This window comes from Myxocyprinus asiaticus, chromosome 36 (assembly GCF_019703515.2).
Source record: "Myxocyprinus asiaticus isolate MX2 ecotype Aquarium Trade chromosome 36, UBuf_Myxa_2, whole genome shotgun sequence".
In the NCBI taxonomy this organism is placed as follows: domain Eukaryota; kingdom Metazoa; phylum Chordata; class Actinopteri; order Cypriniformes; family Catostomidae; genus Myxocyprinus; species Myxocyprinus asiaticus.
Window position 1 is genome coordinate 39276543 of NC_059379.1, and position 27670 is coordinate 39304212.

Below are 27670 nucleotides of genomic sequence, written 5' to 3' on the forward strand. Positions count from 1 at the left end.
CTTGGTCAAAACCCTTAGTCTTTATACAGTATTTTATCTAGTATTACCTCATGTCTTCACTCTCTTAATATTTTTAGTATCCAATGGATTCTGTTTCCCACCATTATTTCACAGAGCCTCTGACCTCTTTTTAATGGTGGAAACCTGGCTTTAGTCCAAAACAAAATAACATTTTAAATTCATTTATCATAAAAGTATACATTCTTAATGAATAATACATCACAATCTGAGCATATCTAGTTACTTTGATTATTGGTTGTGTCAGTCTTTTAACTCTGCTATACTTTCCCAGAGCTTTCTCATGACTCAGTACCATTTTTCTTTGCTTACAGCTGAGGACACAAGAGTATTTCTTGCAACATTTCTGCTACAGCTGAGAGTTTCTTAAAAAAATCAGCATTTCTAATAACCTCATATGCCCTCTCCTGGGTCACACAAATCTATTCTATATTAGTACTTTTCTACATTTCATATATAAAAATCTACTCTATATTCCCTCCTTTGAGACTTATACAAAGTCTCACCTTCTATCGCCCTTTCCCAGAGTGCAACCTCACAAGCCAGGCTCCTTTATATCTTTCAAGTGACCAATATAAGGCACACATTCCCCTAACAAATGCCTGCACTTATGGAACTGCACTCCGGAGGAGCAATAAGACCAAACATCTCCCTCCACATTTGACTAGAAGGAAGTAAAAGATCTCAGAGCTCCCTAGCTTAGTTTTTTCTGGAGGGTAACAATAATAACATTTTTGTATAAAGCATGTGCATGCAAAGGTATGTAGAGTACATCAGTGATTAGACTTATTTCAGTAGATTAACATACTACAGTGATTAAACAATATCAGTAGATCATACAGCATATGATATGTCCCACGGTGTCAGAGGAACTCACAGACATTTCCGGTAGCCTGGAGTGCTATCTGGTGGTGTTGGAGCAGACAGCGGGTTTTTAACCACCAGTAGAGTCTTGCTCTTGCTGCTAAGCACTGAGGTGCTCGTCGATCCTATCTTCGTGATGTTTACTTCTCTGAACCTCCAGTGGCACTTTCAGTGTTTTTAGAGTTCATAAATGCACATTCTATAGTAATTTACTTGGTTATTAGTACCTTCAGAGATGATTCAAACATCTTAAACATTTATCAAGTACATATAGTGCAGATAATCATGGTACACCTTCTTTCATTTTTAATTCTGGTTACATTACCTAGATACATTACCTCATAACACGGATAATGATCTGCTTCAGATCTTCATCATTCCCTTTCATTCACACGGTAACACATTTTATTAAAAAATAATAAACTTAATACCCTCTATCTTCCTGCCTACTCTTTCCATTCTAAAGTACTACCTAATTTTATTACAAAAGAAAATACAATGAGTATACTGACTCCCTTGCTATCCAAAAACAATAAAGAGTCAAAACAAAAAGGCTCCCCTTCCCTACCATTCTTGTGTCATTCCAGGGTTTTTCTAGAATTCATCCAGCTCATCCAGTCCAGGGCCTATGGTGAGCCCTATATCAACTCCAGATGGCTTTACCGATACATTGAGCATCTGTTTAGCTGCAACAATGGTCATCATTGATCTGAGGAGAGGTACAACACAACACAACAACACCACAACAATAACAATAGATACAGCCATTATTATGCCTACTTTAGTAAGCCATTCACCCCAGAATCCAAATAGGTTGTCAAACCATTTGCCAATATGTTGATCTCTTCCAGCATTGGCAGTCACTTCCTCTCATAAGATTTTCAGCTTTTGCATGGCTATGGTAAAGGATCCATCAGGAGCTGTATTATTTGGGATATAAGTACAATAGTCAGCTCCAAACATTACACAAACTCCTCCTTTTTCCGCCAATAGCCAGCCTAGGGCCTGTCTATTTTGCCATGTCATTTTGCTGGTTGCAGCTAACTGTTCACCCAAGGCCTTCAATGCTTCATCAGTGTAATTAATAAATCTCTGCTGATTATAATAAATGTAATTGATCCATTCTGCATTTTTATTGGGTGTTATCCATACAAATATAGACTCAAATCCTGATTTTTTTTTAATCACTGGCCTTAAATTCTTGTGGTATTCCTCTTGGTTGACCAATTGCATCTATTATTATATTAGGGTCAGGCTGATATGCTCTTTTCACTCTATGTTTGGTTTGTACAGTTTTTCTAATCTGTACAAGATTAGAGTCCTCTGGGCTCCATGTTAACATAGATACTTCTTGTGCTAGTCTTACTCTAGTGCATATTCCTTTCCAATTCTTTGGTAATGTAGGCTGCAATTTTTTCTCACCACAAATCCAAAAGTAATCTGCTATGGCTGCTGTTTGTTCCTCATATATTTTTATTACAGGGGAGACTAGAGTCTGGTTATCACAATTTATAAGGCAGTTTCCAGTGAGTTTGCCCACACACCTTGTAGCTTCTATTTGAGATGGTATGCCAAATCTTGGAACGACCTCTCTGGTCAAAAATTTTATCACAGTTTGAGCTCCCTGGTCTGCTGATGGTACTGCCTCTACCCATCTGCTGAATCTGTCTATTATCACCAACATGTATCTTTTTCCTCTTATTGATTTTGCCATGTCCACATAGTCCATTACCAGATGTTTAAATAGTCCTTCTGGGACTGGTATGTGACCTATTGTTGCCGATGTACCCTTTCTGACATTGTTTTGGGCTCAAATTTCACATTCAGCCAAAAATTAATCTACCAAGGCCTGTAGATATGGGGACCAATATCCCTGTCTTTTTATTTTCCTAATTACCTCCCCCCTTGCGCAATGGTCAAAACCATGCGCATCTGAGATTAAAACAGTAAGGAGTGCTGTTGGTGCAATCATATGTCCTTCATGAGATCGCCATATGCCATTTACATCTCTTCTCGCACCTCTTTGTTGCCATACAAAAGGCCAGATTGATGTTGCATTCATGCAATGTCATCTAATTGTGGTTGAGGCTGAAGCAAAACTGATACAGTTGCCATTACTGCTATTTGGCATCCTGAGGCCTTTTTGGCATGTAAGTCTGCAGCATTATTTCCTTGAATAACCAAATCATTGCCTTTTTTATGTGCTTGACATTTGATGATAGCCAATTTCTTTGGATGCATCATGGCTGAAATAAGCTTGATTATTAGGTCACCATGCTGAATTGGTGTCCCATCAGTCTTTTTGAACCTTCTTTGTTTCCAAACTGCTCCAAATAAATGGCATACTCCATGTGCATATGTGGAATCTGTATAAATATTAACAGTTTGATTTTTAGCAAAGAGACAAGCCTTAGTCAGTGCTTTTAATTCAGCCAATTGTGCTGAGCATGGCTGCTCACAGTGCTGCATCACAACTGGAACAACATTTTTGTCATCTCTTTTGATAACAGCATACCTGGCATGATTTCCTAGATGATCTCTGAAACATGACCCATCCACAAAATAATCTGCCTCTGCCTCTATGATTGGTGCTGATTCCAGATCTGGTCTTAAACGAGTAAAAGATGAGAGTCTATTACGCATTCATGAGGTGTTCCATCCCCTTCTAGAGGAATGAAATTGGCTGGAATTATTGTTGTACATCATTTTATGGAAATATCTGGATAAGTTAACAGTGTTGAATATGTCAAACACCTGGCTTGCGTTAAAACAAATCTACCTTGCTCTAATAACTCTGTTAATTTGTGATGAGTATAAATTATCACTATATAGCTCATTGTCACAGTGGAAGTAAAAAAAAAGTCATCATTTGTCCCACTGTTTGTGGTTGGGGTGCTTTGCTTATACCTTCTAATTGGCCTGGTGATATAGCTTTAGTTTTATGTGCAATGATTCATCCTAAGTATTCAACCTGTGGTAGGCAGTATTGTAGTTTCTCCTTTGAGACCTTATGACCTCCTTCAGCTAATTTAGTGAGCACTTTAATTGAGTCTTGGTGGCATTGCTCTAATGTTGTTGAACAATTCAACAGATCATATACATATTGTATCAATGTGCTATCCAATCTAAGATCTTCCAAATCAGCTTTCAAAACTTGATTGAACACATGTGATGAATGTTTAAATCCCTGGGGCATTCTGGTGTATGTATATTGTTTACCTTGATAGGTGAATGCAAAAAGGTGTCTACTTTCCTCTGCTAAAGGGATGCTGAATAAAGCAGAGCACAGGTCAATAACAGTAAAATAATTGGCAGCAGGAGGAACATTAGTCAACAGCGTATGTGGATTTGGAACTTCTGCAGGCCAGTCTTCCGTTACCTCATTAACTGCTCTCAAATCATACACTAAGCGCCATTTTGATTTATCTGCCTTAGCAACTGGCAATATGGGTGTGTTGCAATGACTTACTGTATCAATTAACACCCCTGCCTTATTCAATCCCTCAATTGTCTTTTTAATTCCTTCTACAACTTCCTGTTTTAAAGGATATTGTTGTTTTCTTGGTAGTTTTACTCCTGGTCTAAGTTGATCAATTTCTCTACTCATAGCCACATCAAATGCTCCCTCTGCTGGCCATTTTGTGTTTAAGCTCTTTGTTCTTTTTTCCCATTTTTTAGACAGCTCCCTTATTGTGTCTTTACATATTGGATACATTGAGCACATCTGTTCTACTGGTGTTGATGTCATTGTTGCTTAACTTTTACTATCACAGTGTACATTATATTTCAATGTACCTCTCTAACCCCAGCTCGTATCTATCCTTAACTAGTCTTCACCAGGCTGGTCAGACGAGGATCACTAAAAGTATCCAACCCCTGACGTCCCCTGGGCTATTTCTGGGTTGAGGACTTGTCACAGTTCCTAAAGTATTTTATTGGTCTTTCTCAGATATTTCAGAATAGCATTTATTAGTTTTCTGTTTAATGGTTTTACAGGCACTTCCTCTGCTCCTAACCAATGTGAATTGTTCTGCATCCAGATAATGTCTCCTCCTGTTTCCCAAGGTCTCTCACTGTCTGTATCACATCAACTCATTTTCCCTTTACACAGAAAGGCCTTACACAGAGAGAAACTGCAAGCTAAGCTGTTTTCTATAGTTTCAGACTGCATCAGAGTAAATCAGAGTATTAAATCAATAAAAGAATGATTAAATATGTAACACATCATTCATCTCCTCATACATATCTTCATTGGAGGAATCAATTTCCTCCCAATTTGGTCTTTCTGTCCATCCAGCGTAATTGTCATTGTATTGCATTAGACCATTTACATTGATCAGTGTCATCTGTTTTGTTATAGCTCAGATCAAGAATGATTTGATCAATGGTAACACATAACAGAATATTATTCCTCACACAAGAATTGTTGTATCAATCATTATACTAATTTTAGCCAACCATGCACCCCTATTTCTTAAACAATTCCATTTAGATTGTTATAAACAAACAAGACAAGCAATCTTAATCTTTAGTCACCACTATGTTTTATTCCATTCTTCATTACTATTCAAATGTACATGAGTTCAATAAAAGCATAAGTAAAAGTAATAAATCATCTTCCAATCTAAATTAATTATCATACAAACATTCCCAGGTTTGTTTCATACTTCTTTAATAAGTCAGGCACTCCCTTGTCTGCAATGGCTCTCAAAACTTTACCCCCAAAACCAATCTATAAATAATCTTCTACACAGGGTATGATCCCCTGATGTCACAGTGACTGAATGCTTGGTATTTAACACTGTGATTAGTTGTTTTAGTAAAGCGGTTATTAAAATGCAGTTGGGCTGAGTGGAACTCACAATTTTTTGGGCAGGTCTCTTCTAGACCTCCCATTTGATGCTTCTGACCTAAGAGCATTCATCCACTTCCTTAAACCCATATCAAACCTTCTTGGGCGGTTTCCAGGGCGGTGATGCCCTGCCATAGGTTGCCCCCCTTTTATGCCATTGGAGAGTCTTACCTGTCATTGGGTCATCACCTCTTGCCACTGGTCCCGATACTGCTCAGTCCTATTGGCCAATCCTTAATAATTTGGTATCAGTAAACAGATATTTTCTTTTCAGGGAGTATCACCTGAGAACTGTCATAGCCAATGGAACCATCTACCACTGCTTAAATATGGAGACAGTTCAAAACATGGTTAAATTCACAAAGCATTATTCAAAATGTAACAATCTATTAAAATTGTCCAAACTAAAAGTGAAATAACAATGCTAAAATTGAACTCATTTACATATCACTCATTTCCATTCTGGTTGTATTTCTGCTACTTTAGCAAACGTCACAAAAGACCATATATCACAGTGGGAACTAACATCAGAACAAAACAAGATAAAGGTAGCCTCTGTCAAACTTCTAGGAAGCTTAATTTAAAAACATCACCTTAAGTCAATAATAGTCTCTAGATTGTTTTGAACCTACATTAAGTGTGTCAGATCAACTTTGAACTGAATCTCTTGTCTTTAGTATAAGCCCTTACCATTAGATTGCCCTCTGAATATATAAAATCTTTAATCATAATAAGGAAAGCTGTTTGAACCTCTCCTCCATATCACTGTGTCTAACATTATTGTCAAATCACATCATTTTCCATATAAAATAAAATCAAAAGAAAATAAAACAACTCAGAGATGTGCCTTTTAAAATCTTCTCTTGTGTTTCTGTTTCAAGCAGACACTTATCAAATTTAGCCTGAGAGTGTGAGTGAGAGGAGGGCGGGGCAGAAATTAGGAGGAGGGTCATTCCACTCCCTCACGCTGTTTCTAATCTCATTACAGCTATTCCTTCTTTTTTCATTTTAGTATCTCACAATAATATATTTGTTATTCTTCAACAGTGAAAATAATAATAATAACTCTCGTATGTTTACTTTCTCCCTTTCCTTACTCTCTCTCAGGATAAGGAACTTCCGTTCTATCTAATAAAATAACATGAATCTAGTTTTTTAAACTAACAGGAAAGTAAAAGTTTAAACAGAATAAAGTAGTAAAGAGGCATAATGGAAATTCAAACAAATCTCTTTTCTTGTGTTTTGAAATAATTGCTCATTACACTACATCCTTTTAATTTCTCATGACTCTTTTTTTTATATACATCCAAATATTTCAGCATCATTTAACAATAAGATTTTTCAGTTATTATTCTCTTATACTTATCAGCATTTCTCAACAAATTATTCAGTTAAATAGCAGAACCTAAATTCACAGTGCAGAAACTGTATGCCTCTAAAATGATACTTTCATAGACTAACTATGGCAAATAAAAATAGTAGTAATAGAAAAATACACTCAATCCTTCTTTGTAGCGCCCACTAACCTTTTTTTTTTTTTTTTTTTTTTTTTTTAATGAGGGAACTCTCTGGAAAATTTGGGGGGTAACCATCCAAAAGGTAACTCTAACTTTGTCATCAAGTTTGTAATATTTACTCTTCAAATAAATAAATCAGTGGTTAGATGCTGGATTTAAATTTAGACCCTCAGAACAATTTAGACATGGGTTTTGAACCCATTGATGGCAGTCTGGTTAGTCATATAAGAGTGAAATCAACTTATCCAGAGAAATTTTAATCCACATTAGAAATGGCAAATCAGCAATGATTACCAGCAGTAATGACAGCAGGAGGACCAATCAGATAATAGCCCACATCACTTTCAGTCTTCTTTTTCTCCAGATTTTCACCTGCAGTATTAGTAACTTCAGTAAATCATCTGGCCCAGCCATCTGCAATGGTGAGAGACTAGTTCCAGAATGAGTTAGTGAAACAACATACACATAATGATGACAAAAGAAAGGGTAAAACATAGTTAGTATCAAAAACACACACAGAATAGACTCATGAATATTAAGTTATTAACATTCATGTTCAATTTAAACTTAATGTTTCTCCATGGGTTTCACCCGCCACCACCGACCAATTTTTCCTTAGCATTATCAATAATTTTTTACAATCAAATACATAAAAGATATTTCTTAATTCTTAAAATCAGAACTTCGAGCATGAATAACATTTTCCATTATATCCTTTCAAAAGACGAAAACTTCTATTTTATTAGATATCAGAGCATCTGAGCAAAACTGTTTACAACGTTTGCTTAGTTCTTCCTCCCTACTGGAGTTTTGGACTTTATTTTCCATTTTATCTGGCATGATTGGTCACAGATCAAACCCAAGGAAAAGCATCACAATGTTGGCAAGGCTGCCACACATAAAAATCAGAAAACCAGGTATTAAGAACACAACTTCAGCAGATTGGAACTGCTGAGAACTTGAAATGATCCAAAACATTCTTAAGTATCTTTTCCTTTAATTTTAGTCTCAAAGGCAGCTTCTCAGTGTACCCATGACCAACCAATGCCTACACTGTGCATATAAAAAATAAAATAAAAAATAAAATAAAAATAAATATCTAAACTAAAAGAATCTGCTATCTATCTTTTCTAAATGCAGGCCGCCATACACTCTCAATCCTGTACTCATTTACTCCCACTGTGGAAAAGAGAAACAAGTGCTTTTTATTAACTTTAATTTAGTTTCTTTATTAATAATTGTGTTTCTTTATCTGGATCACACCAACTACAATTTGGATGATGTCCAGATAAGCAACAAAGCCAATGTCTCAGAATATTTTAATTATTTTCTCAATTTTTATCTTCATTTATAACTATCCAATACTCGGCCTAATAAATCTTGTTTGCTTTACAGCACATTTCTCATGAGAAACATGGACACATATTAGCATCACACACAGCATAGCACATTGCAGCCAACATAAGCAAGCACAATTCAGTCAGCAACATAAACACATCAACTCACGCAGCCTAAATAATACAACAATGCAATTGATTTTGTACACAACTTAACACAACCAACATACTTATTTACATCAACTTATTCAACACAAACATGTTTACAATCTTCAGCACATACTTTGAAATATCCAAATATCTTAAATATCACTATGCCCCTCTTGGGCGACCACACCTCTTGAGCACCTGCCAATTTCCCTAAATGCAGTGCTATTTTGAGAACAAGGCCAACCATCCAATGTGGGCTCCCTGTTTCTCAGCCAGGTCAAAGTCCAACCATCCATGTGGGCTCCTTATCATTTACTGGTGTCACTGCATTCAGCGTTATTCGCAGAATTCAAAACACCCCTCTTCTGGGATGAGAAGTGAGCTGCTCACTTCTGCGCTGCCTAGAAGTGCAGTATCCTTAGGATCTGCATGCCCTTGCATGACCTACCAGAGCTGCTCACCCCTGCACTGCCTAGAGGTGCAGTATCCATAGGATTTGCGCGCTTCAACTTATTTACAAGACATATTTACATTTGCATGCACAGTTTTTTGAAACCTGGAACCCAGTTCTCTATTTCATCCAATTAATCATTTAATTCAGTTCGAGACTGGAAAGGCCTTTAAAGAGTTACCACCTGGGCCAGACCCTGCAACAGACCTCACAAAAACACCATTTAAGAAAAATGTGCTTACCTCAGGTTTTTGGCACTGGTGAGTTTGTGCAGTCAGTGCAAGTAAGCCCACAGTGGCTCCCCTTGGCCCTGTGCCGGTCTCTTCGTAGTCACCAATATATGTTGTGGAGCGTGGAAGACGTTTCTCCCCTCTCTGTAAGAAAACTCTCGAAGTCAGGAGTTCCAGGTGTCAAAGGTTAGAGTTTATTGAACAAACCAACAAACCTGAGATGTCAGCTGAGATCTGACTGTCTTGGTCAAAACCCTTAGTCTTTATACGGTATTTTATCTAGCATTAACTCATGTCTTTGCTCGCTTAATATTTTTTGTATCCAATGGATTCTGGAACCTGGCTTTTAGTCCAAAACAAAATAACATTTTAAATTCATTTATCATAAAAGTATACATTCTTAATGAATAATACATCACAATCTGAGCATATCTAGTTACTTTGATTATTGGTTGTGTCAGTCTTTTAACTCTGCTGTACTTTCCCAGAGCTTTCTCATGACTCAGTACCATTTTTCTTTGCTTACAGCTGAGGACACAAGAGTATTTCTTGCAACATTTCTGCTACAGCTGAGTGTTTCTTAAAACATAAGCATTTCTAGTAACCTCATATACCCTCTCCTGGGTCACACAAAGCCCAGGCTTCTAGTAACCTCATATGCCCTCTCCTGGGTCACACAAAACTATTCTATATTAGTACTTTTCTATATTTCATATATAAAAATCTACTATATAAGCTACTGGTATAAACCATAAAATGCATTACTGAAATAACATCCAGCAGAACATAAAACTTTTAACTTCTGCATTATTAGTCAAAGTAAAATTAGCAATCACATTCAATTGACCTTATTGCTATGGAATTAATAATAAGAAGAAGAAGAAGAAGAAGAAGAAGAAGAAATGAATGATGATAAGCACTTCATTAAAAAATCCTGCAGTCACAGTCTATTTTAATGATACAGTACTGCTTTATTCATATTTATCCAATGCCTTTATTTAAAGACCCCATACAAAGATCTGACAAACATAAATTTCTTTCCAATATTGTCATATTTCCTAATGAAACAGGAAGTTAGGGTGATAAATATCACAGGGCTTGTCCCTTTTTTGTAATTAGCTAATATTTTTAGTTTTACGTCGCATCTCAGCAAGATCACGATTTGCTACTTTGCAAGCCAGAGGCTGAAGGTCAATCTACAAGATCATTTTATTTGACAAAAATGTGTATACATTATATTAAATAATCCACATTTGAATAAATGTGTTTATCTGCTAAATGTGTTCAGGAGCACACTAGCATACACAAAACTCTGATTTTCATTTCATGGGGTCTTTCATTTATATTGCTGTCAACACTAGTTTTTCTGCGGATTTCTCCGTTTGCTGGAGATGTTATATTTCTCCGATGTGAATCTTCTGATGGCGTTTGAGGTTCTCTCCTCTGCTAAAGCTTTTCCCACACTGAGTACAGCAGTATGGTTTCTCCCCCGTGTGAACGCGCTTGTGTTTCTTCAGGTCTCCAGCTTGACTAAAGCAGCGGCCACATGTCAGGCAGCAATACGGTTTCTCCCCCGTGTGAATGCGCTTGTGTTTCTTCAGGTCTCCAGCTTGACTAAAGCAGTGGCCACATGTCAGGCAGCGGTATGGTTTCTCTCCGGTGTGGCACCTCTGATGTATCTGCAGGTTCCCCACGCGGCTGAATGTCTTGCCACAAACCAAACAAACATGATGCTCTTCACATTGAGGAGTCGAGCGGACACCCCTCCCATCTTCCTGCCTTCCGTGCATATTGTGACCTGAGTGGATGAACACCAGTCCATAGTCACTTGATTCATTGGTTGATTTTGGACCTGAAGCAACAGGCTCCTGTTTAGCCATGGAGACACTCGGGTCTTCCGCAAAGTCATAGCTGCTTTGAGGAAGCTGCGTTTGTGTAGAAATGTTCTCAGTAGCATCACATTCTTTCTTAATGTGCTTAATGGTAACGTCTGGCTTGCTGACTGCACATGATGTGTTTGATCCATGTGAAACGTGTCGTGTCCATTTCAGAGTGCTGAGTGAACCAGTGCCTTTGTTGCATTTAACTTTTGCAGGTGTGCTGTCGTTTGAAACTGGTCTGCTCTCAGAAACCGTCTTCTGACATCCGGCTAACGTCAGAGCGACACTGAGGTCACACACTGTCTCTGGATCAGTCATGTGACTGCAGTCGCTCTGTGTTTCAGTCTGAGTTGAGTTTGAGCTCAAGTGTGAGAGCTTGTTCATCTGATGCTGAGAAACGCAGTTAAATGATCTGGACACAGCAGCATGTCTGGAAACTATGTAAAGAGGAAAATTATTACATTACAAATTGGTACATCTACAGTTTTTATTTTTTATTATTATCTATGTCTTGCTGCTGTTTTTGTATTGTTTTTGTATTGTTGTACACTGGAAGCTCCTGTCACCAAGACAAATTCCTTGTATGTGTAAGCATACTTGGCAATAAAGCTCATTCTGATTCTGATTATATATATATATACTGTATATTGCTTATACAATGTTTATGTTATGGCAGATAAAGACCAACCATCTTTGATAATAATGGGGATTCTGAGATAAAAAGAGTCATATTCAACTTGTCATGTGTTCTCAACATGGTGGCCACTATGAGGGGGGTGCATCCTTATGTAGAGTAAAACAGCTTTTCCTAGAATGCTAAAATGATAGTAGTATTTATCTAATGTAAAACTATCATTTTAAAAAGATTAAACTATTACTATTTCTTTCCTTAGGGGTAAAACATTTTTACATTGGAAAAAAATTATATAGTGCACCATTAAGTACAACCAGGCATGAAATCATTTCAATGTGCTGACATAAAGATAAATAACCATTAAGTACAATGGGACTAAAGGCCCCCCTTAAGGAAAATGTGCTCTTTTTTTATCAAGTCGCAAAATGTATTGAAAAAATAGGTTACATTTCTTTTTATTGAATATTGATAAAGCATCCTAATATGTGAGAAAGAAAAAAAATAATAACAGAAGTTTGCATTGATTAAAATTCATTGTTAATAAGAGGTGGCAAGGGGGTATTTTACCACCACATCTGGTGCACCATCTCCTGTTAATTTCAATAACATTGTGCAATTCATAACATCTCAAGTATTCTATAAACAAATGAAACTCCATTGTGATGACCCACTTTTAAAATTCTTTATAACAAATCTATTACCCACACTTCAGGAAAACAATTTGTTTTATGGGGGCCTTTAGCCCAAATACTATTCTTTCACAGAACAGATATTGCAACATTTGATTTAATCACCTTGAACAAAACTAAAAAATGACAAATACATATTTTGTCTCAAAATAAATGTGACAATTTAAGGGATTCTCATTAGCTTAATACATCTGCAACATTTTAAAAGTTATTGAATATTTGGTCAAATTACCTCAAAATCAACCTTTGGACCAGGGACGGTGAAAACAAGGACAGGGACAGGAAAACGGTTCAAGGAACAAACACCGAAAATGAATGAAATTTTTTGCAGAATGTAACCGAAAACCGGAACAAAGTGATTCTCAATTCAGGGACTAAATACAAAATGTTTTTTATTTCGTTTTTTGCTCTGAGCAAAAAGGGTATTTTTTGGTTCTGGTTCAGAAGTTCTGCAGCCTCCTTTCCAAATGGTTACCAGTTAGAACAAAATAAAAGAACAGTTAATAACATTATTTTTAAGACTACAGTACTCTGCGAAAAGGGGTGGGTGAAATACCAATTGCAGTGTTGAAAAAATTATCAGAACAAAATTAACCGGTTATAAACAAGTTACAGGTTTTCAGATAATTTTTTCATGAAACTAAAGGCCAAAGGGTTTATCGCAATACATTTTTGGAACTACACCACTTCGTTACCTGAAAAAATTTGCTTTGATCCTGAAGGAATCCACTGCATCATACATTTCTTTGCCTAATTGCCCATTGTGGATGATGCATTCTGTGGGCTCTATTTTCATGAGTGCACAAAGTGCAACGCTACACGCAACGACCGTGCGCAACATCTTATAAAATTTTTGTGAGAGCTCTAATTCTAATCGCAATTTTCATGCCAGCACAAAGCACACATGGCATGGGGAGTGTTTGCGCTACTGTGGGTGTATGCATGCAAATTGTGGGTATCATATGTTAATGAAGTGGCGCAAAGCGCAATTTGCTATTTTCCTGAGAAATAGGTCATTGCACTAAGACGTTTGAAAACCACGTCTTAATTTAGCGCAAAGTTTAAATTCAGTTCTTGCATTTACATTTTGAAGATTCTACCAGCAGGTGGTAATAAAGTTCATGTCCAAACTCTGAAAATATAGTGGAACATCAAATTATGTCCCTGACAATTAGAGTTTTATATGAGATTTCTGTTATTTATAGGCTGTGGTGGAAAGAGTATGATTTTTTTTTTTACTTAAGTAAAAGTACTGCTACTGAAGAAATAATTCACTTGAGTACAAGTAGAAATACTGAGAAATATTATGACTCAAGTAAGCGTAAATAAGTAGTTTGCCGAAAAACTACTCAAGTAATTACGTTACAAGCTACTTTATGAATATTATATTATATATAGTATATACACTTCCATTTTTAGAACACAAAGACGTTTTTGCTCTTGAAAGAAATTGATACTTCCTTTCACCAAGGATGCATTAAATTTATCAAAAATACTGCCAAAATCATTAATTAAATAATTTATTATTACGGTTTGAAATAATTGTTTTAAGTGGTATTTACTCATTTTTTCTTTACCCATGATGGCAAACATATTCTGTATCACCTATTCCTTACAAAAGCATTCTAAAGCGCTAATATAGTACTCAAAGAAATGTTTTTATTATTACAACAATTGAAAATGGTTGCGCTACCATGCGGAAATCACAATACAATGGGTTTTTTCCCCATTTGCTGAGGTATTGAGTTCTTACAAGTTGCTGTACACTTGCAAGTCAAATTTTGGTTTTAAAAATAGGTAAAAAGAAACACATTTCTCCTGAAATTCTATTTTCTTCTAAAGTCTATTGTTTTAGATAGATAATGGCTATTCCATGCATTACTGTTTAGAAAAAATAATCTCTAACCAGGATAGAGAGGGAAGTGGATGGCCAGATGCACAACAAAAAGTCTCCTCACAGGTCCTAAACTAGCAGCTTCTAAATGCCAAAGACCTGCATTGCTGCAAGAGGATTCTTGGACAAAGAACATTTTAAGAATACAACATTTATTTAAATAGAAATAGCCATTTGTTACATTAAATGTCTCTAAATCGTCTCTAAACTACATAGTGTGCATTCTGACTGAAACACATTCCTATTTCAGGTTTATTCTCATTCACGTATGTCAAAGTATTTTGGCTATTAAGTTAACATACTGTACAAAACTAATATAATGCAATATCATAGAGGCAGAAATGTATCCTCTATGATATTGCAGCAATTATCCAGATATGGAATGAGATTATTAAGCAAACTGTTATCAACTCCAACATGCCAACTGAATAAAATAAGGCAAAAATAAACATTTCACACAGTGTTTAGTGAGAGACATGATTGATTCAAACACTAAAAGTGGCTGTTCTGTATATGTACAGTTGAAGTCATAAGTTCACATACACCTTAGCCAAATACATTTAAACTCAGTTTTTCACAATTCCTGACATTTAATCATATAAAACATTCACTGTCTTAGGTCAGTTAGGATCACTACTTTATTTTAAGAATGTGAAATGTCAGTATATAGTAGAGAGAATGATTTATTTCAGCTTTTATTTCTTTCATCACATTCCCAGTGGGTCAGAAGTCTACATGCACTTTGTTAGTATTTGGTAGCATTGCCTTTAAATTGTTTAACTAGGGTCAAACGTTTTGGGGAGCCTTCCACAAGCTTCTCACAATAACTTGCTGGAATTTTGGCCCATTCCTCCAGACACAACTGGTGTAACGGTGTCAGGTTTGTAGGCCTCCTTGCTCGCACATGCTTTTTCAGTTCTGCCCACAAATTGGATTGAGGTCAGGGCTTTGTGATGGCCACTCCAATACCTTGACTTTGCTGTCCTTAAGCCACTTTGCCACAAATTTGGAGGTATGCTTGGGGTCACTGTCCATTTGGAAGACCCATTTGTGACCGAGCTTTAACTTTCTGACTTATGTCTTGAGATGTTGCTTCAGTATATCCACATCATTTTCCTTCCTCATGATGCCATCTATTTTGTAAATGCACCAGTCCCTCCTGCGCAAAGCACCCCCACAACAAGATGCTGCCACCCCCATGATTCACGGTTGGGATGGTGTTCTTCGGCTTGCAAGCCTCACCCTTCTTCCTCCAAACATAATGATGGTCATTATGGCCAAACAGTTCATTTTTTGTTTCATTAGACCAGAGGACATTTCTCCAAAAAGTAAGATCTTTGTCCCCATGTGCACTTGCAAACTGTAGTCTGGCTTTTTTATGGCAGTTTTGGAGCAGTGGCTTCTTCCCTGCTGAGCAGCCTTTCAGGTTATGTTGATATAGGACTTGTTTTACTGTGGATATAGATACTTGTCTACCTGTTTCCTCCAGCATTTTCACAAGGTCCTTTGCTATTGTTCTGGGATTGATTTGCACTTTTTGCACCAAACTATGTTCATCTCTAGGAGACAGAATGTGTCTCCTTCCTGCGAGGATGGCTGTGTTCCCATGGTGTTTATACTTGCGTACTATTGTTTGTACAGATGAACGTGGTACCTTCAGGCATTTGGAAATTGCTCCCCAGGATGAACCAGACTTGTGGAGGTCCACAAATTTTTTTTCTGAGGTCTTGGCTGATTTCTTTTGATTTTCCCATGATGTCAAGCAAAGAGGCACTGAGTTTGAAGGTAGGCCTTAAACTACATCCACAGGTACACCTTCAATTCAGTACACTTCCTATCAGAAGCTAATTGGCTAATTGTTTAAAGGCATGACATCATTTTCTGGAATTTTCCAAGCTGCTTAAAGGCACAGTTAACTTTGTATGTAAACTTCTGACCCACTGGAATTGTGATAAAGTCAATTAAAAGTGAAACAATCTGTCTGTAAACAATTGTTGGAAAAATTACTCATGTCATGCACAAAACAGATGTCCTAAATTACTTGCCAAAACTATAGTTTGGTAATATTAATGTAGAGTGGTTAAAAAATTAGTTTTAATGACTTCAACCTAAGTGTATGTAAACTTCTGACTTCAACTGTATTATTGTATTACAGTTGTAATAATAAATTCTTAATTAAAATTATGGTTATTTAACATATTGAGATATTATTATTAAGTAAATTGTAGCATTTGGTTACATTATGTTTTGTGATTTCTTATACATTCTTTATATAACACCCATCCACAGGTGAGGCTTTTCAGACAGATAAACAGCAGCACAAGGCAGGGAAGTACAGTTCAGCACCGTGAGCAAGAGTGTTTCCTGCTAGGACAGAACAAGAGGGGTGAACGGTTACGGAATTTAATACTGGAGTACAATACCAAACTGATGCACACGATGGTGCAAGAAACTGGACGGCAGGAAAAAAAATAATGTTCAGTGAAAAGAAAATCACAATGTATGTAACTGTAACTATATCATATATTATTAATAAAACATGGGAACTCATTGCGTGGGCATTTTTTTCACCCATATTTTGAATTTCAGGGATATTTTTGTCAATTTCTGTGGCATTTTTGCCCCGAGTCCCCGTTAATTTCCGACACAATTGGCATTGTATCCTTCTAAGGTATTTAAAAAGTTTGTTTTAGACATATAGTAGCAAGTAAACAAGATATCCCCACATATACAATTGTGCTCAAAAGTTTGCATACACTGGCAGAAATTGTGAAATTTTGGCATTGATTTTGAAAATACGACTATCATGCAAAAAAAGTCATGATTACTTGCGTAACCTCCGTTCCCTGATGGAGTGAATGAGACATTGTGTCGATGTAGTGACACTAGGGGTCACTCTTGGGAGCCCGAGACACCACTGGACTTTGATAAAAGGCCAATGAAAATTGGCATGCCACTCCCCCGGACATACGGGTATAAAAGGAGCTGGCGTGCAACCACTCATTCAGGTTTTATGCTGAGGAGCTGAGACAAGGTCCGGTCATTTCAGCGGGTAGTTCAGCGTGGCAGGAGGGACATCAGGGAACGGAGGTTATGCAAGTAACCATGACGTTCCCTATCTGTCACTCACTCGATGTTGTGTCGATGTAGTGACACTAGGGGTCCCTATACAAGACACCGCAAATGGCTGAACTGTGTTACGTGAACTGGCGGTGTGTGATGGGCAGACAACTGTGTGCCTCATAGCCAGTGCACCAGGCAGACACATAACCTCCCCCAACATAGTTATGAGTGTCGAACGGCCTTTTGGGGACAAGTCGACTACCCAAAAGATAGAGACAGGCTAGACTGGGCCAACCAGGTCTAGTCGGGGGGTGTCCCTCCCAAGGGGAGGACACCGTGGAGACCTCACCTCGCCCAGTGAGAGGGGGTATATTTAAGTGGAAAATACATCACATGGTCTTGCCGAACTATGTCGGAAGTATGTCATGTGGAGAAGTCTCATGGTAGGTCCTACCCAATGGGGGAGGAGTTACTACAAACATGGAGACTGTGGCAGAGGGGCCTCTGCCCAAGGAAGATGCAGTCTGCCAACAGGGAAACGAATTAGCGGAAGATATACATTGCATGGGGTTACCTACAGGGAACCGCCACATGCGGAGCACCTACCCCAGAACAGGGCTTTTAGTTAGCACGTGTACTGGGCCGGCAGCGAGTCTCTCCGAAAACTCGACTGCCACAGGGCTCGGAGGAAGTCAACCAGGGAACATAGTTTGTGAACACTACTGGGAATTAATGGCACACCTCTTCAGCTCAGAGGAGGTGAAAGCCGCTAAGTGCAAGCGATACTTAGCGATACACCCGGCTGGCTATCCCGGGCTTATCCGCTTGTATTGCGTGCCACTACCCAGGACGAAACCGGTTCCACCTGGAGGTTGTAGAATCTCGCAAATGTCTGTTAAAGAGGCACCCCTGGCCAGGGCCAAGGAAGCTGCTACACCCCTGGTAGAATGGGCTCGTAGCCCTACCGGGGCCGGCACGTCCTGGGCGTGATATGCCATAGCTATGGCGTCAATGAGCCAGTGGGCGATCCTCTGCTTGGAGACAGCGCTTCCTTTCCGCTGTGCACCAAAGCAGACAAAGAGCTGCTCAGAGATCCTAAAGCTCTGCGTGCGATCCAAATAGATGCATAAAGCGCGCACCGGACACAGCAACGACAGGGGTGGGTCTGCCTCCTCCTGGGGCAGCACTCGCAGGTTCACCACCTGGTCCTTAAAATGGGTCGTGGGAACCTTGGGCATATAGCCCGGTCGGGGTCACAAGATCACGTGAGAGTAGCTCGGACTGAACTCCAGGCACGTTTCGCTGACAGAGAACGCTTGCAGGTCTCCTACCCTCTTGATGGAGGTGAGCGCAGTCAGGAGGGCAGTCTTCAAGGAGAGTTCCTTAAGCTCAGCTGACTGCAAAGGCTCAAAGGAGGCTCTCCGTAGACCCTGAAGAACTACAGAGAGGTCCCACGAGGGAACGAGGTGCGGTCTGGAGGGGTTCAGCCTCCTGGCGCCTCTCAGGTACCTGATGATCAGGTCGTGCTTCCCTAAGGACTTACCGTCCACTGTGTCATGGTGTGCTGCTATAGCGGCTACGTACACCTTCAAGGTGGAAGGGGACAGCCGCCCTTCCAACCTCTCCTGCAGGAAGGAAAGCACCGATCTGACTGCGCATCTCTGGAGGTCTTCCTATTGGGAAGAACGCCACTTAGCGAACAGACACCACTTAAAGGCATACAGGCGCCTTGTAGAGGGGGCCCTAGCCTGAGTGATCGTGTCTACCACCGCAGGCGGTAGAAAGAAGGTCCTTCCTCAGGGGAATTTGCCAGGGGGGGGTCTGTCGCGAGGAGCATGAGGTCCGAGAACCACGTCTGGGTGGGCCAGTAGGGTGGTACCAGGATGACCTGCTCCTCATCCTCCCTGACCTTGCACAGGGTCTGTGCAAGTAGGCTCACTGTGGGAAACGCATATTTGCGCAGGCCAGGGGGCCAGCTGTGTGCCAGCGCATCTATACCGAGAGATGCCTCGGTCAGGGTGTACAGAGCGGGCAGTGGGAGGATTCTTGGGTGGCGAACAGGTCTACCTGTCCCTGTCTGAATCGACTCCAGATCAGCTGGACCACCTGAGGGTGCAGTCTCCACTCTCCCCTGAGGGTAACCTGCTGTGACAGCGCGTCCGCTGCAGTGTTGAGGTCGCCCGAGATGTGAGTGGCTAGCAGCGACTTGAGGTGCTGCTGACACCAGAGGAGGAGACGGCGGGCGAGTTGTGACATACAACGAGAGCGCAGACCGCCTTGGCGGGTGACATATGCTACCGTTGCCATGTTGTCTGTCCGAACTAACACGTGCTTGCCCTGGATCAATGGCCGGAACCTCCGCAGGGTGAGCAGAATTGCCAGCAACTCGACGCAGTTGATGTGCCAACGCAGCCGCGGGCCCGTCCACAAGGCAGTGGCTACGTGCCCATTGCAAACGGCGCCCCAGCCCATCTTGGAGGCGTCTGTCGTGACCACGACGCGCCTGGAGACCTGCTCTAGGGGAATGCCTGCCCGTAGAAATGTGAGGTCGGTCCAAGGGCTGAAGAGGGGGTGACAGACCAATGTGATGACCACGCGATGTGTCCCGCGGCGCCATGCCCATCTCGGGACTCGAGTCTGAAGCCAGTGCTGAAGCGGTCTCATATGCATCAACCCGAACGGGGTGGCCACCGCTGAGGATGCCATATGCCCCAGGAGCCTCTGAAAGAGTTTCAGTGGAACCGCTGTTTTCTGTTTGAACGCCTTCAAATATATGCCAGTGACCTTCGTCGCCCGGAGGGCGAGGTCGGTCGCCGAGCGCAGTTCCTGCATCAGATCTGGGGTGGAACTAACCTCGTGCAGTTCTTTTAGCACCTTGGCTTGGTGGAACTGCAGGAGAGCCATGGCGTGCAGGGCAGAGGCGGCTTGCCCAGCAGCACTGTAGGCTTTGGCCGCCAGGGACGACGTGAATCTACAGGCCTTGGACGGGAGCTTTGGGTGTCCGCGCCAGGTGGTGGCGCTCTGCGGGCATAGGTGCACCGCGAGCACCTTATCCACCGGGGAAATCGCCATATAGCCCCTGGCCACCCCGCCATCGAGGGTAGTGAGGGCGGGGGAGGTGAGAAATCAGGACTGGGCAGTAAAAGGTGCTTCCCACCATTTTGTCAGCTCCTCGTGCACTTCCGGGAAGAAAGCCACTGGAGTGGGGCGTGGCTGATTTGAGCGGGGGTTCGGGGGAGAGCGGAGGGTTCCACTCTAGCCCGACGCTCGCGGACACCCGAGAAAGTATGTCCGTCATTTCCGCAATCGTCCCCGAATGGGGGAGCCCAGCTGAGGCTTCTGCGTCTGACTGGACAAGCCCGCTCTCCGATGCTGCGCTCGAGAGCTCATCAGCTTCGCGGGCTCCGAACAAAAAGTCGAACTCGCCGTGAGCCGAGCCGGCGGACTCATCCAGAAGCCCGATCGGGGCAGACGAGCGTGCTGGGGAATGGGAGGTCCGTGGGGGGATACCCGGCGGAGGCGGTCCCATCGGGGTCCCCAAATCGCCCCCAGTGCTAGCCGCGCTGGCCTCATACCCGTAGGTAGAAGGACCGAGGCGGGGAGCTGCTGGGGTGGTCCTTGCTTTTCTCACGAAAGCAAGCCGTGACCGCAACGTTGTCATGGTCATGTTCTCGCAGTGAGTACATGAACCATCCACGAACGCTGTCTCCGTGTGGGTCGCGCCCAGACACGAAAGACAGCGATCGTGACCATCTGAAGTTGAGAGGTAACGACCGCAACCAGGAATAACACACAAACGGAAAGGCATCTTTAAAAAGATGCATCTTTAAAAAGACGTTCCATGTGTGCCGCTCTTTTAGAGAAATATTCTCTTTTAGGAAAATATACTCTCTTTTTTCAGCCGAAGCACCCAGGGGCGTTCTCTGCAGTGCACCAGTGCAGAGGAGGGAGAAGCCACTGAAATGCGCCGTCAGATCCAGCAGAGGTGAATGAACAGTCAGCTCAGTAAACATTGACCGTTCGGCTCCAAAGAGAAAATCTGAATGAGTGGTTGCACATCAGCTCCTTTTATACCCGTATGTCCGGGGGAGTGACATGCAAATATCACTCGCCAATTTTCACTGGCCTTTTATCAAAGACCAGAGGTGTCTCGGGCTCCCTAAAGCGACCCCTAGTGTCACTGCACCGACACAACGTCGAGTGAGTGACAGATAGGGAACTGTCTTTTATTTAAGGATAGTGATCATATGAAGCCATTTATTATCACATAGTTGTTTGGCTCCTTTTTAAATCATAATGATAACAGAAATCACCCAAATGGCCCTGATCAAAAGTTTACGTACCCTTGAATGTTTGGCCTTGTTACAGACACACAAGGTGACACACACAGGTTTAAATAGCAATTAAAGGTTAATTTCCCACACCTGTGGTTTTTTAAATTGCAATTAGTGTCTGTGTATAAATAGTCAATGAGTCTGTTAGCTATCACGTGGATGCACTGAGCAGGCTAGATACTGAGCCATGGGGAGCAGAAAAGAACTGTCAAAAGACCTGCGTAACAAGGTAATGGAACTTTATAAAGATGGAAAAGGATATAAAAAGATATCCAAAGCCTTGAAAATGCCAGTCAGTACTGTTCAATCACTTATTAAGAAGTGGAAAATTACACAATACGACGATACTTGAACAAAAATGAGCTGCATGGTCGAGTTGCCAGACAGAAGCCTTTACTGCGCCAATGCCACAAAAAAGCCTGGTTACAATATGCCTGACAACACCTTGACATGCCTCACAGCTTCTGGCACACTGTAATTTGGAGTGACGAGACCAAAATAGAGCTTTATGGTCACAACCATAAGCGCTATGTTTGGAGAGGGGTCAACAAGTCCTATAGTGAAAACCATCCCCACTGTGAAGCATGGTGGTGGCTCACTGATGTTTTGGGGGTGTGTGAGCTCTAAAGACACAGGGAATCTTGTGAAAATTGATGGCAAAATGAATGCAGCATGTTATCAGAAAATACTGGCAGACAATTTGCATTCTTCTGCACGAAAGCTGCACATGGGACGCTCTTGGGCTTTCCAGCATGACAATGACCCTAAGCACAAGGCCAAGTTGACCCTCCAGTGGTTACAGCGGAAAAAGGTGAAGGTTCTGGAGTGGCCATCACAGTCTCCTGACCTTAATATCATCGAGCCACTCTGGGGAGATCTCAAACGTGCGGATCATGCAAGACGACCAAAGACTTTGCATGACCTGGAGGCATTTTGCCAAGATGAATGGGCAACTATACCACCTGCAAGAATTTGGGGGCTCATAGACAACTATTACAAAAGACTGCACGCTGTCATTGATGCTAAAGGGGGCAATACACAGTATTAAGAACTAAGGGTATGCAGACTTTTGAGCACAACTGTGTGTCAAATTACATTGTGTTAATGTTTGACACAGTTAAAACATTGCCTACCTTAAAAATAAGTGAAGTTTGATCAGTGGTTAAATGTGTTCAGACGGTTCCCTCGTACCTGAATGAACGGCTCCTTTCAAGAATAAAATTAAATATGTAGAAAATCACAGTGTTACAGTACTTGTACAAAGACAGGGCAGAAAGTCTTGAAGAAGCTAGAGCAGAGAGGACACCGGCAGCAGTTTATGCAAGCTGCTGTGCTCAGGATCCTGTGCCCTGCAGGCTTCTGTTGTGCCGCGCACAGCGCGATTTAGTTTATAAACATATTTAGCGCTTATAACTTGCCGATTTCTTCTTCCCAAAAAACTTCCCAAAAATTCAGAAATATCATGTTTTTTTTTCTTTGTAATTGTAGTGAAAAATAACTGTAGCGAAGTTGAATACTTGAATACATTCTCTTTAATTTAATGGAGCATACATCCAAATTCTGACGAGAAACACATTTTCCATGCGCATAAAAGGAGCGTGTCACTGTCATAGAAATATGCCCGACAATCATCAAGGATGCATTTAATGCACAAAAGAATGTAATTTTCAATTCTTCCAATTCACTGCATACAGTCCATTTACACTACCAACTTCTTATGAATGTGCTGTCTTGGTTTATATCACTGGTGCTTGAGGGAATTACTTTATAACTGGACGCAGAATGTGGAATAATAACCGGAGAAAACCTCAGAATTAAATTGCATTTAATCCAGCCCATTTGCACGCTGCACATGCGATTTCACCAAACCCACTTGTGCATAGGTTTAGAGCATGCTTGCATGAAAATACCAAAATTTCATGGCCATGCCCATTGACTTTCGCTTATGACATAGCACACTTACCGCTAGCGCTCTTAAACTAGGGCCCTGTGAATGAAGACCCTTTCAACAACTATATATATTTAATACATGCACGGCTAATCCAGATAAAAGGAAAACATTAGAGGTAAAAAGTACATTTATCAGCTGTTTCCAAGTCTTCACTGAATTATTGTTAGATATGATGCATTAATACAGATTTGATGCTGCAGAGTTTTGACTGAGAAGCAGATCTGTAAAATTATACTTAACTGTTAATTAACTGTATGCTTGTTATGATTTCTATGCTGATAAATCCACCACACAAGGGGGAAAAAATGGCTTATTTTTGTTTATTTTGGTGAGGCAAGTGGCTTATTTTGGGCTGGTTTTTCCAGACCAGGCTGCTTGCTTGTTTCTCTTGCGAGATCTGTCAAAAGTGCAATTGGTATTTCACCCACCCCTTAACTGCCATTTTAAAAAGAACATTATTAACCGTTCTTTTATTTTGTTCTAACCGGTTACCATTTGGAAAGGATGAACTTCTGAACTGGAATGAAAAAATACAGTTTTTGCTTAGAACGAACCAAAATGATAAACATTTTGTTTTTAGTCCCTGCTTTAGACATTACACACAATGACTTAATGGTTCAGGAAAATGTTGCGATGTAAACTAGTGACAAACAGGTGTTTATTATTTTGGGAGGAAATGAAATGCCTTTTACCATGGTGGTACCCTACTTTTGTAATCTTGGCACAGGAAAAAAAAAGTTCTGAATGTTGAACTGTTCAAAATGGAAGCAAATAAGCACTGATATTACAGTATTTACAGCGTGACAATATAATGTGGGAGGGACACTGCTTATGACCAAGGTAATCAATAAAATACATACAGTACATGTAACCAGGAGACACACATGTACAAGTTCTTGTATAGAGAAGCATGTGTCAGGACAGAACTCTTACCGTCTCTCTCTTTTGCCAACTTCTCCAACGCTTCTCGTAGTTTCACGCGCAGTCGCTCATTTTCTCGCTGAGTTCTCGCGGTTTTCTCCTGATATTGTGTGACGGTCTCTTTCACAATCTCAAGAACTTCGTGAACTGCGACCGTCAGTAGTTTGGCGACCTTGGCGTTCAGGTGCTCGAGTTTGGACATGGCTGTTTTGAACACCAATCAAAGACACAAATTCACCACCAGTCTCACAAAAGCATCCGTTTTATGCAGTAAACACACACGGCAGATTTGTTCTTCAGCTTCATAGAGTTTGTTTTTCTGCATTGGCACCAACAGAAAAGTACACCATGGTACTGCCATGTTATTTCGACATGTAGCCTACATTATACCACAGTCTTATTTGGTTGATTTAAGTCAATTGAAGTACTCTGTAAACCCCACGATATGGTATATGGTAATCGTTCAGTACCATGGATTTTGTAAGCTATACCACAGTACTTTTTGTAAGGGGTAGTACATTAAAATCAGCGAAATGATCTGTAGAATAGAACTATAGCACATAGAATATAGAATTAAATCACTGAAAAATAGAACGTATAGAATAGTTATAAGACTATGGAAGTACAGAAAAAAAAAGAAATAGAATAGAACGTCACAGAATAGTTCTAGAACGGAATACAGACCTGTAGAATTTCTCTTACCGTTAGTTTATCAGCTTTGATCTGATCAACACAAACTCACTGTTTATTATCTGATCGGCTTGATCAAACGTTAGTAAAATGTAATTTAATGACACATTAAAATAATTTTATTCATTGACACTGTAAGCACTATTATCCCTTCATTGCTGTATTCACGTGACATTTGTTTATTTACTGATATTTCTTCACTCCAGTCTACAAATCAATGTTTTGCAGACACCTTCACTTCCGGTTACATCGGGTTTCAAAATAAAAGTCCCGATACTTACCACAGCAACCTTGTGAATTTATTTTCTCAGTCGATCAACAATCAATTAAACAAATAAATAAAACAAAGAACCTTTTAAAGACATCTTAATAGAATACATATGCCATTTTTTTTGTTAAATAAAAATTTAAAACTTTATTTTAATTTAAATAGTTTAATGTTATTACCATTGCATAATAATTTTCAAGTGCTGTTAAAATTATTACAAAAGTTATAAGCATTTAAACAACAGATAAAGCCAACTATTTATAGTTGGTTACTGACCATCTATTAACAGCTTGTAAAAGAAATACACACATTTGTGATAAATTACAAACAAAAAAACACACAGGTGCCATATTTAGCCATGAAGAAATCCTCTAAACTCCTTTAAAGTGTTTTTAGTGTATATATATATATATATATATACAGTATGTGTGTGTGTGTGTGTGTGTGTGTGTGTGTGAGGGCAGGTTTGGGTGGTTTATGAGGAGATTTTTTTAGGTTACAAACTGGTAATTACAATGCTATAAATGTGGTTTATGAGGACATTTCTAGTGTCCCCATAACTTAAATAGCTTAAAAACATATTAAACAATGTTTTATTGAAAATGTAAAAATGCAGAAAGTTTTTTGTGAGGGTTAGGTTTAGGGGTAGGGTTAGGGTTAGGGACAGGGAAAGAATCTAGTCTATGGAGAGTCCTCATAATGATAGCTGCACCAATGTGTGTGTGTGTGCATGTGCGTGTGTGTATTTTGTTTGGGGGTGAATTTTGGGTAAAACTTAGGGTAAAACATTTTTACATTGGAAAAAAAATTATATACACCTTTAAGTACAATCAGGCATGAAATCATTTCAGTGTTGGTTTTCGACCACTGAAAATCTGTAACATTTAACAAATTACGGATGAAGCCACATTGACAGCCCCATATCTCTGGGATATAAACATATAGGGCCTTAAAAATGAATTTACTAAAAAGAAAGTTCTGAACCAGAATCTAAAAGGATATTAATATATCTTTAATACTTGAGTTACAGGCACTTCAACTTTCCAATTTTTGAACACACCATTGGCATAAAATTCAACAAGGGGTCCTGAAGTCAACCAACTTTAGTAATACACCTACCTATCTCAGTGTAAAAATAAAATCATGACAATGGCAATTATTTTTGTTTTGACCTGTACTTTAGCTTGAAATCATAGGTATATTGTGTATATCTTCCTTCAAAAAAATAAAAAATAAAGTATTAACAAAATCAGGTTGATTAGGTTGATATGCAATAACCCAATAGGCTGTAGGCTTTTTACGGTTGCCAGGCAACGTTCGAATCCGCTGCTTGGCAACCACAAGCAGCCTACTAAGAAATGGCAAAAGGAATTGCTTATTGTGATTATTATTAATAACTGTAACTATGTATTGAACATTAGTGTCTTTTATCATATTACTGTTGCCACCGTTTTATTAAAGCCACTAGTGGTCTTGTATTACAGCGATTTGAACATGGGTTAAAGGAATAGTTCACACAAAAATTTAATTCGCTCATCATTTACTCACCCTCATGCCATCCCTGACGTGTGTGACTTTCTTTCTTTTGCAGAACACAAAGATTTTTTAGAATAATATTTCAGCTCTGTAGGTCCATGCAATGCAAGTGAATGGTGACCAGAACTTTGAAGCTACAAAATACACATAAAGGCAGCATAAAAGTAATCCATACGACTCCAGTTAGGGGTGGGTGATATGACCATAATCTTATATCATGATATGAGTAATTTTATATCACGATAACGACATATATCACGATATAGTAATGTTTTTTGGAAAATCAAGGAAAATTGGCTTATGTACTAAATAACCATACTGTAATGTATATTTTGTAATTCTGTCAGTGATTAAATACTTTCAAATTTTCTCTTTATTTGGAGCTTGACAA

At 39.8% G+C, this 27670-nt stretch overlaps 1 protein-coding gene across 1 annotated transcript; it reads right to left on the reverse strand.

Moving 5' to 3' along the window:
- Positions 1–25713, reverse strand: LOC127427130 (zinc finger protein 724-like). Its single transcript, XM_051674539.1, has 4 exons — positions 25488–25713; positions 24798–24989; positions 9759–11736; positions 1–144 (listed from the first exon to the last, which is right to left on the reverse strand). Exons 2-3 carry the CDS (start codon positions 24985–24987, stop codon positions 10814–10816), a joined length of 1113 nt encoding a protein of 370 aa, XP_051530499.1. The 5' UTR covers positions 24988–24989; positions 25488–25713; the 3' UTR covers positions 1–144; positions 9759–10813.
- Between the last annotated feature and the right edge of the window lie 1957 nt (positions 25714–27670).